Raw genomic sequence first — 10,657 nt, forward strand, 5'->3', positions numbered from 1 at the left:
TGACTTAAAGGCCAACAACTCGGGTGCAGAGTCTGCTGTGAAAGGAGCGGTAGCCTCCCCTGTCACTCAAGCAGACAGGCAGAGTGACACTTGACCCGTTGTTGAAAAAACACAAAAATCATTAATTGCAAAGAAAGTAAGAACATACAGTATAACACGGCTGAGCATGAAAATATTTACATTAAATGCTTTCATTAAAATCTAAACAGGCTAGCTAATGTTGACGGGTCCACAGCTGGAGGCTATTGTAATCCAAAGATGCCAGTGTGTGTGTGTGTGTGTGTGTGTGTGTGTATGTGTATGTGTATATATGTATGTGTGTGTATGTATGTGTGTGTGTGTATGTATGTGTGTGTGTATGTATGTATGTGTGTGTGTATGTATGTATGTATGTGTGTGTATGTATGTGTGTATGTGTGTGTGTGCACGTGTATGTTAGTGTATGTGTAATTGTATGTGTGTCTGTGTGTGTGTATCTGTGCCTGTGGGGTTTTGCCACAACTCTTCTAAAGTATTAAAGTAAGAGAAATTAGCTTTATCCAGTAAATACATTTTCAATAGACAATGTTTGGAAATTCTTTCTTTATTTGGTGTTTAACGTCGTTTTCAACCACGAAGGTTATATCGCGACGGGGAAAGGGGGGGAGATGGGATAGAGCCACTTGTTAATTGTTTCTTGTTCACAAAAGCACTAATACATTTCTTACATACTGCTGGACTAAAATCTTTACAAACATTGACTATATTCTATACAAGAAACACTTAACAAGGGTAAAAGGAGAAACAGAATTCGTTAGTCGCCTCTTACGACATGCTGGGGAGCATCGGGTAAATTCTTCCCCCTAACCCGCTGGGGGTATGTTTGGAAATAACTCTGTTGGGTTTGTGAAAGAGTGAATACTCTTGCTTTTATGAGTCAAACTTTCCCACCTGACGTTATACTTATAGGCCAGTCACTAGCGAGGGGTGTGTCAAACTTTCCCACTTGACGTTATACTTATAGGCCAGTCACTAGCGAGGGGCGTGTCTCAAACACGAGGACAAGGAGCACATGTAGAAAGCTTGCCTCACTAAAAGCAAGGGTAATCACTCTTTCACAACCCATACAAACTCGACAGAGTTATTTCCGGCGTTTGTCTTCTGCATCATGTGCAAGACCCAAGTTACATTAGACCTCTGTTTTTCATTTTCGAACCTGAAACACTGATTCCAAAGTAAACTTCACTTTCACTGGGACAAACTGAAAAAAGAAAAATATGTCACACATCTAGAGAGCTGAAGATTCTCTCTGACATGGTTAAGAATGATCATCCCTTTTGACAAAAATTGCTTCATATACTTGAAGCAAATAAGATGAGAAATAGATATATATGAATAAACAGAAAACAAGTCAGCTTCTGAATAAGAAAAAGTCTCAAAAACATGAACCGCATGACAATAAAAAATAGAATTTATTTTTTAAGCATAACACCATTACCAATTAAACAAGAAGAGCAAACGCTCGATCGAGTCACTTTCGCAGTTCTGAATATTATATGAGGCATCAGATGGACAGGAAGAAATTGCTATTCACAACACAATGAGTCACGTTCACATAAAATTTGAGCCCGGTCACTTTTATAGTTTCCGAGAAAAGCCCAACGTTAAGTTGTGTGTTGCCGAACAGAAAAGGCTAGTTATCTCCCTTGTTTTTCTGATAACGTTCGTAAAAGGCTACAGATGTAAATACTTTGATGTAAAGAATAATCCTACAAAGTTTCAATCACATCCGATGAACTTTGTCAAAGATATAAAATGTCTAATTTTTCCTTTGACGCTGACCTGTGACCTTGAAAAAGGTCAAAGGTCAACGAAACCATCGTTAAAGTGTAGAGGTCATTGGAGGTCACGACTAAACAAAATATGAGCCCGATCGCTTTGATAGTTTCCGAGAAAAGTCCAACGTTAAGGTGGTGTCTACGGACGGCCGGCCGGCCGGCTGGCCGGCCGGACAGACTAACACTGACCGATTACATAGAGTCACTTTTTCTCAAGTGACTCAAAAAGCAATCTTTCTATAAAACAAAAGTTGCAAAGAAACTTGGATACCAGTTTGCAATTTGGAAAATAGCCAGCAAGATCATTAGAAAACCATTTCCTACTCTGCAAATTAATATAATGAAGATGTAAAAACTCACTTGTCTACAGTATATTGTCAGCCGAACCAGTTTACACGCAATGAAAGGAGGTCCTTGAGAAGCTTCTCTTTGGGAATGTTGCTTGCAAACATCCACGTTATGAGTATAAGGGAAGCAACTCGATTATGTGGTCTGTTTTTACAGTGAAAAATTACGTCCCTTTAATGATATCTGGCTGAATGCCAAATTTATCTTCTTGCGGAACTAAAGCGTATGCCAAACATACCCAAACTGGCCAAACATCAATGCAAATATCGAATCTCTCTTTTTATACTTTTTGGTTACATTTTAGGCCAAAAAGAAAAATATGTCTGTTTCCGGTAACATCGCCAAACAAAATAGGGTCGGTCGGTTGGTTTTAAATTTTTTTTTTAACATTTTTCTTACGTTTTGTTAACGTCTTTTTACGTTTTTAAAAAAAAAATTTAAACGCTTCCTTAGTTTACTTACAATTATTTAGCACATGTTTTTGACCTAGATATATTGAAACTAAATAAAGTATACTTCACTTAATTTCTTTTTGGGGGGGGGGGGGGGGGGGGGGGGGTGTGAAAAGCGAAAAACTTTAGGGTCAGCGCTTAAAAATAGTGTCGGTCGGGTTACCGAAAACAGACATATTTTTCTTTTTGGCCTTACTGATACACGTAAAGTGAAAAAAAAGGGTTGCAAATGGTTCGCCTGATGAGAGTTGCAGATACGCACGTAACGAAAAACATGTTCATCTTTAACCTTCACCGGAGCACGCGTTGGACTACACAGTCCGGATGATGTGGGTCGTGTACGCCTATACTTCTCAAAGAAGAATTCAATGTAAAGTGTATGGGACGTACACGACCCACGCCATCCGAATGAGGATAAACAACGTACAATTCCTTTCGTCATTCCATATGGGTCGTCCACGACCCACATCATCCGGTCTGTGTAGTTCAAATTACGTCATCGTTTATTTGTTTGTTTACAAAGTTAATCTGTTAAAATTTGGGCAATGGGATGGTTGTATGGTGATTGGAGGTTACTTGAAGTCTCAATCAAAAACTCCAAATAGTTTCAGAGATAAAGACGATTTTGTGAGGCCCTGGGTCATCCACGACCCACCTGGCACGGTGAAGGTTAAATTAATGCGACAGAAATCATGTCTTGAGCAGATTCTTTTTCTACTGCTCCTCTGCAACCTAACCCCCCCCCCCCCCCCCCCCCCCCCCAGACTGAAAACATATACAGTTGTACCTGTCCGTCACAACCAGCCAGGCGACCAACCAAAAATGGTCCCTATGGAAAGGTGAATTGTATTGAACACGAGCTGGTTGGGATCGTTCGGGGTGGTCGTTTTGAGCAGGTGGTCGCAGTTGCAGGTTCGACTGTACATGAACACGCAGCCTCGATGCCTACAGAAAAGTAGTGATTCCCTGTCAAGGTTCCCTAGTCTTGCCCTCAAAGGAATTCCCAGTGATTCATTTACTTGCTACCAACTTCGATCAACTCCTCCTCCCCAGTCCCCACCCCAGAAAAAAAAGAAAACAGAAAGGGAGAGAGAGAGAAGAAAACAAAGAAAGAGTGTGAACGCACAAAGGTCAAAGCTGACTCAAATTCATTCAAAACTTGGAGAACTTCGGAAGTCTAGAAACTTTCACAGCAAATACAATCCACTGGACAATTAATCTTCTTTAGCAAACATCTTGTTTCAGGTGCATAGCTGTCAACCTTCTGAAGTCAAAATCCAGGAGCCAGGGGGTCCGGTCCAGGTGGTCCGTTTAGTCTTGAATATGACTATGAGCAGGGAAAAGTTGTAAAATTCGGGAGATTCCCGGATTTTTCGGGAGGGTTGGCAGCTATGCGGGTGGAATGATACGCGCCTGTTCGATCTTGGTCCAAATGAAAACATAATGCAAAAATAGATGATTTCACACGAACTCTTTCAGACTGAACACAGAGCTCCACCAAATCTGTGAGGTACAGAGTTGTTTTTTTACAGCTGAAAAAAACAAACAACTTTAGGTTTGGCACATTTTCACCTTGAGTTGAGCATTGAATTATGTTAATGTTGCATTCAGCAGAACAATTCATTCAGTTACAGCCGAGAAAAGAAATTCAATGTTAGTGATTCAACGACTGACCCTTTTTTTCAAGAAAAAAAATATCAAATCAAATAAATAAATAAAACTGACAAAACTCGATTTTGCAGACTTTCCAAGGAGAGTTACTCTTCTCCGACATCCAGAAGGACACAGCTTGCATAATCAGGCATGAAAACTGAAAAGAAAAAAAATACTGAAAAAAAAATTCAAAGGCGCGTAGCGCCAAGTTTCGCAGGCGCTTCGCGCCAAGACTTCTAGGGAGGTCCAGGGGCATGCCCCCCCGGAATTTTGTTTTTTCAAGGGTGCAATTTGGTGCAATCTGGGGCTATCTGAGCCTTAAAATTGGATTCAAACATGGCCCCAAAACTATTTTACTATAACTATGACTAGGAAAAAAAAAAAATAAAAAAAAAATAAAAATACATAAAAAAAAAAAAAAAACGGTTTATTTTTTTCAAAAATACGAAAAATACGGAGAATTTTCATGCCTGATAATTTCCGCCCCCCCAAAAAAGACACATTCGCCTGTGTAAATAAAAAACACAATTCAATAAAAAGAAATTAAAAAAAAAAAGAGAAACAATCATTCTTTGGGCCTTGTCATTGGAAACAAACATCTTTTTCCCGTCTAAACTTGAGCTCCTTGCTTGTCAATCAGTTCCAGCGCCTGACACTGACAACATTGCATCTGATCTAAGGCAAAAAAAAAAAAAAAAAGTCTGTTTACGGTAACCCGACCGACCCTAGTTTTTAGGCCCGACCCTAATCTTTTTTTTGGATCGTCTGAAAAAAGAAAAAAAAAAACGCATCCAAAATAGAGCTGTTTGCGCTCAAACAGCAGACGACAGAAGGGAGGTAAGCTCAAAGTACTGTTTATAGTTATGTTGGGCAAAAACAGGGATTGATGAGAAGAAATGAATTGTGAAACATAGAGAGGGGAGAAAAAAAAAAAAAAAAAAAAGGCGACCCACCGACCCTATTTTTTCACCCTATGTTACCGTAAGCAGACCTTTTTTTTTTTTGCCTAAACATTTGGAAAATAGTTCACCTGGCAGGATGATTTGCAAAATATCTGATCAACAAAGGGAAGTAAGCGGTCTAAATGTATACGACATGATTGTGTAACAGAGTAAGTGAGAGTTATACGGAACCTGTCTCCTGGCACCTGAGAGAATAACAAGCATTGAAATGAACAAGGGACTTTCTTCCTCAGAAAAGGATGATCACCGCAAGCTCATAGTCATATGTTCCTCATTCTCCAAGGCACTCTTACGAACACGTACCTACTCTCATTTTTTTTATTTGCAAAATATCCCTGGCAACTCACTAAAGAAACAAAGAAGCCCCTCTGCCAATCATGATCATGCATGGGTGGGACTGACAAATTTCATGAATCCTGAACACTGAAGGGTTTGTATAATTAACAACAACAAAAACGTCACCACAGACAATCTGGCACATAATCCAATCCGGATTTCCGGCATATACCGGAAAAATCCCACCCATGATCATGTGACAGGAATCCTTATCATGTGACAGGAATTATGATCATGTGATTTCTTTATTTGGTGTTTAACGTCGTTTTCAACCATTCAAGGTTATATCGCGACGGGGAAAGGGGGGAGATGGGATAGAGCCACTTGTCAATTGTTTCTTGTTCACAAAAGCACTAATCAAAAATTTGCTCCAGGGTCTTGCAACGTAGTACAATATATTACCTTACTGGGAGAATGCAAGTTTCCAGTACAAAGGACTTAACATTTCTTACATACTGCTTGACTAAAATCTTTACAAAAATTGACTATATTCTATACAAGAAACACTTAAGGGTAAAAAGAGAAACAGAATCCGTTAGTCGCCTCTTACGACATGCTGGGGAGCATCGGGTAAATTCTTCCCCCTAACCCGCGGGGGGGTCACTTGGCGATACAATGTATGCAGACCTGTGCACACTCAAAACGCTCATCAGTAGTAAACATACCAAATTTCAGTAGTTTTTAAAATGTTTCAGTTGTAAGCTTTAACGACCGTTCAAGACATAATTCGTATTGGTCTCCTTTGCTGGATTTTACGATCTCCAGGTTGTCTGGACTTCCTGCACTGTTGTGGCGTTTTCTTCTTCTTTGGTGACAGAGCTGGTGTCTCCTCTTCACTATCTGAATCTCGCACTCTTTTTTTCTTTTCCATGTTTCACTTCAATCACAAGTTGCCACGCAGACGCTGGACGAACTAAGTCTAAGAACAAAGACTCAATGCTGAGAACACGCACGCTCACGGTAAATCGGAAAACGTCTTTTCAGCGCAACAGCCAACTAATTAGTCAAAACATCTTAAAAAAGAAAAAGTACCAAAATTTTGTTGTTGAGTAAAACATCGGAATTTAGGAATTTTAATTACAAATCCGTAGCACCGTATTCTGCATATAAAAATCGGAGAAATTACGGAGAAACCGTAGATGTGCACAGGTCTGTGTATGTCATTGTCACTTTTTTCTTTGTGGAAAACCTACTGAAAGTCAAACCACACATAATTCACAGACAGAACAAAAGAGCTGTACAGTAACAGATTTTTCATAAATTAACCCCAAATACTGACTCGACTCACGTAAAATATCGCCACACCAGGTACATAATTATACAGGTAACGACCATCCCCACCACCATGATAATCCAATCCTGCGCACTCCGTCGCTCGATCAAGCGCATCACTGTACCGGTCAGTCCCAGGGTGTTCGCCATGTCCAGAATTTTCCGGTGCACGCCTTTCAGCGTTCCGCTCTGGTCCCGCAAGTTGGACAAGAGGTTTGAGCCCGTCTCGAGAAGTTCGTCCATGCGTGAATGAGCGCCGCTCATCTTGGTGTGATGCTGGAGCGCGGGGTCGATGTAGATGGAGGTCGTGTCGCCGTGGTCGTTGGTGGTGAACGAACGACTGAGCAACGCTTCTCGCTCCTGCTCTTCTTGCGCTCGCATGTATCTGGAATTTTAAGACGAAAATTATTTTTTTTAAAGTTTTTTGTTTGTTGTGGACTCCATTAATTTAGGTAAGATAGTAGGAAATAAACTGTGTTGTTGTGGACTCCATTAATTTAGGTAAGATAGTAGGAAATAAACTGTGTTGTTGTGGACTCCATTAATTTAGGTAAGATAGTAGGAAATAAACTGTGTTGTTGTGGACTCCATTAATTTAGGTAAGATAGTAGGAAATAAACTGTGTTGTTGTGGACTCCATTAATTTAGGTAAGATGGTAGGAAATAACCTGTGTAAGAGCTGCAACAGGAGAAGGAAATGTCAAGTACGATACTGCCTAAATCAGTAAATGGTGGTGGGAAACAGCCATTACACGTACATATATATCTAAAAGCTCACTTGTGCCTACGATTGTACATGGAAGTCACAGCCCACGAACGCAAAAGAAGTAATAAAGTATAATACACACCATACATTACTACCATCCCCTCCAGACGTTAAAAATAAAAGACTAAAAATCTGGAGTTTCAGAACACAGCCATAAAATTTTGAATGCCTCCCCCCTCCCTCCTCCTCCCCTGTAAAAAAAGAAAAGTAATATTCTAATAAGGCCAAAAAAAAAAAATGCTTTGGTTACGGTTTCCCGACCGACCCTAACTTTTTGGGCCGACCCTAAACTTTTTTTTTGGTCCTAAAGCTAAAAATAAAATGAACCAAACACATACATACACACAAAAAAAACACACACACACACACACAAAAACCCACCGAAAACGACAACACCACGGCACAGAGAAAACATCGATCGCCGGCGAGCAGACAACAACAAGCCCGACAAGGGACACCACTCCGCTTTTTACAACTCCCATATCCAAGGGAAGTCAGTCTCGTGCGTTCGTTCGTTGCGCGAACGTAAAAAGATGTCGTCTGCATTTGCAATCGTATTCGGAAAGTGCGTTCATATCGAACAAACACGACTGATAAGTCGGTACTCGAAGAGTGCAACCTTGGTGGACATTTTTCATGATTTTCATCCAACTTTGGACGGCAAACTGTTCGGGATAAAATGTGTTGGGTCGACGAAAATAAGTGCCGAGCCCGAAGACTCTTTCGAATCAGTCCAGACTGCGTTCAAGACTGTGTTCACTAGTGGCACTATACAGTTTAAAGGGTATGTCCAGTTTTCTTTTCTTAACATGAAAAAGTAATTAATATCTGTGGTTCCAAATACACCAATATGAAAATACCTCGAATATCCTGCATACACAAATATTTTTATCATTTCAAGAGGGACCAACCAAACAAAAACAAAAAAAAGTTTAATCGACCTACCTACCCTATTTTTTTTGGCCATGAAACCGTAACCAAAGCATTTTTTTTTTTTGGCCTAATAAACAAACTGTTCTCTTGACTAGTATGTCAAAACTATTAAAATTAACTATTTAAGTCTTTTTTTAATTTATGCCAGATGTGAACTTACATTCTATCAATCGTGTAAATACAGTGGAACCCCCTTTTAAGACCCCCCCCAGGGCCTCACATCCACGTCCGACATCGGACATATGAGGATATTTTTTTCATGCAGGAGGACAAATGTCCTATTGTTTTTGTCACAAAGTGGTCAATGTCCGATTATTCTATCATTTGATCTGGACATCGTCAGTACTTCTCAATTTACAGTAGTTTGAATGCTATTTTATCGATGTATTGCGAATCGATGTGTAGCAGACGAAATAACACACTTTCTGCCTCTAGTAGTACTAGTACCAAAGAGTTTTCAAGGCTCGCAACTCGGAATGCTCGAAGCCAGTTGAGAGTTGCCTCCCTTCGCGCTTTCCCCGAAAATAACAAACATGCCGCCTAAACGAAAACTGATCCCAGAAAAGGGACAGAAGAAATTACACTTCAAGTCCCTTCCCTCATCATCTGTCAGTAGCACGGAAACTGAGCTTCCTCCAGCCCCAGAGCAGTTGGAGCCCGATCGCCCAGGTGAGAATGTCGATCTCGATAGTCAAACATCGGAGCCGAAGAAAGACACTACCCCCTCCCTCACCCCCACGCGTAACTTCATCTCAAGCTTGATGCGTGTGTACCTGGAGGGGCCAAAGGATGACATTCACAAGTCACAGTGGGTGGTGAAGGTTGTTGAAAAGTGGCCATCCACGAGGAAGCGAATGCTCTTCAGCAAAAGAAAGGAACCAGCACAGTAGTTGAAGTTCAAAGACAGAAACACTGCACCGACTCGATGTAATTTATTGTATATTTTCTGTTACCTTTTTGCCAAGAAAAGTATTTTTGTTCTTTTATCCTCGTGCCAAGAAACTAGTCAAGTTTAATTATATTTACGTTTTGTTACAGGAAAAAAATGTCCTATTGATTTGTTTTTGTTCAGGACAAATGTCCTATCACTTTTACATTGGCCAGGACATTTGTCCTATGCTACCTCTCATGGATGTGAGGCCCCCCCCTAATTTAAGACTTGGACCTCCTTTTTACGACCTTCATTTTTCAGATTTTTTCTTCCTAATCTCTGTTCTGTAAATTTACCTCCATTTTATGACTCCCTCCTTTTTAAGACCTGATTTTCTCAAATTTGTGGAGGTCTTTAAAAGATGGGTTCCACTGTGACAGTACCGGTTATGCCTTTAGGCCAAAAAAAAAAAGAGGTCTGTTTACGGTAACCCGACCGACCCTATTTTTTTCGCGCAACCCTAGACTTTTTTTGGCATTTGGGGGAGAAAAAAAAGAAAAAAAAAATCTTTTGGTTTTTTTTGCAAAATAACGTAAAAATATGTTTTTTTGGGAAAAAAAAAAATCCCGCCCTACCGACCCTATTTTTTTGGCCTACGTTACCGTAAACAGACCTATTTTTTTTGTGGCCTTACCTCTTATGTTGGAGGTTTCTCATAGCAGCCTGCACATGCTGGCAGTCATACTTCAGCTGGTCCACTCTCATCTTAGCGTTGGCACGCCGTGTCACCGGCTCCTTGTTGACCAAAATTTCCAAACGTTCGCAGTTACTGATGACATGATCTAAATGCGCTTGAATTTCGTTCTCTACCAGATGAGCCGAATCCTCGTCGGCTCTCTCTAGTCGGCCCAATTCTCTTCCGACATCTTGGATCAGCTTGTTTGTTTGGTGATAAAGTGCCTCCATGGCACTGCGAAGACGATCCGGGGAGACCGGAGAAAATAAAAACTGACTTTTTGACGTGTGAAGAAAAAGAAACGGAAAAATCTGGCACAATTTCCCTCAACAGCAGACGTGTTCTAATCTTTGCACTTCCCGTGTGATGTTGATGTGTACTCAGGGCAGATAACTAAGGAAAACTTGCAAAGTACGTCATCAATTTTGTTATTCTTGTTATTTTCGTTTTCATCTGCTACTTTTCTCCGTTTTGAAGGCAAAAGTATCTTTACGTTAAGAACATTTTTATC

General features: G+C 40.4%; 1 protein-coding gene across 2 annotated transcripts; it reads right to left on the reverse strand.

Annotated features, from left to right (window-relative positions):
- Window positions 1-4,749: 4,749 nt before the first annotated feature.
- Window positions 4,750-10,500, reverse strand: LOC138979628 (Golgi SNAP receptor complex member 2-like). 2 transcript variants are annotated; one of them, XR_011460062.1, is made up of 3 exons: window positions 10,105-10,500; window positions 5,277-7,225; window positions 4,750-4,945 (listed from the first exon to the last, which is right to left on the reverse strand). XR_011460062.1 is itself a non-coding variant. In XM_070352351.1 (2 exons), exons 1-2 carry the CDS (start codon window positions 10,374-10,376, stop codon window positions 6,853-6,855), a joined length of 645 nt encoding a protein of 214 aa, XP_070208452.1. In that variant the 5' UTR covers window positions 10,377-10,500; the 3' UTR covers window positions 4,949-6,852. The 2 variants fall into 2 exon arrangements, 1 of the variants encoding a protein (XP_070208452.1); XM_070352351.1 differs by lacking the exon at window positions 4,750-4,945 and having other exon boundaries at window positions 4,949-7,225.
- Between the last annotated feature and the right edge of the window lie 157 nt (window positions 10,501-10,657).

Source organism: Littorina saxatilis, linkage group LG11 (genome assembly GCF_037325665.1).
Source record: "Littorina saxatilis isolate snail1 linkage group LG11, US_GU_Lsax_2.0, whole genome shotgun sequence".
Lineage (NCBI taxonomy): Eukaryota > Metazoa > Mollusca > Gastropoda > Littorinimorpha > Littorinidae > Littorina > Littorina saxatilis.

What these genes read in the sequence shown, in the direction of transcription:
- LOC138979628 (XM_070352351.1), bottom strand. Translation starts at nt 10,376, where the DNA reads ATGGAGGCACTTTATCACCAAACAAACAAGCTGATCCAAGATGTCGGA. An exon ending in AGAAACCTCCAACATAAGAG is followed by an intron (nt 7,226 to 10,104) that starts GTAAGGCCACAA and finishes TTAAAATTCCAG; the next exon opens with ATACATGCGAGCGCAAGAAG.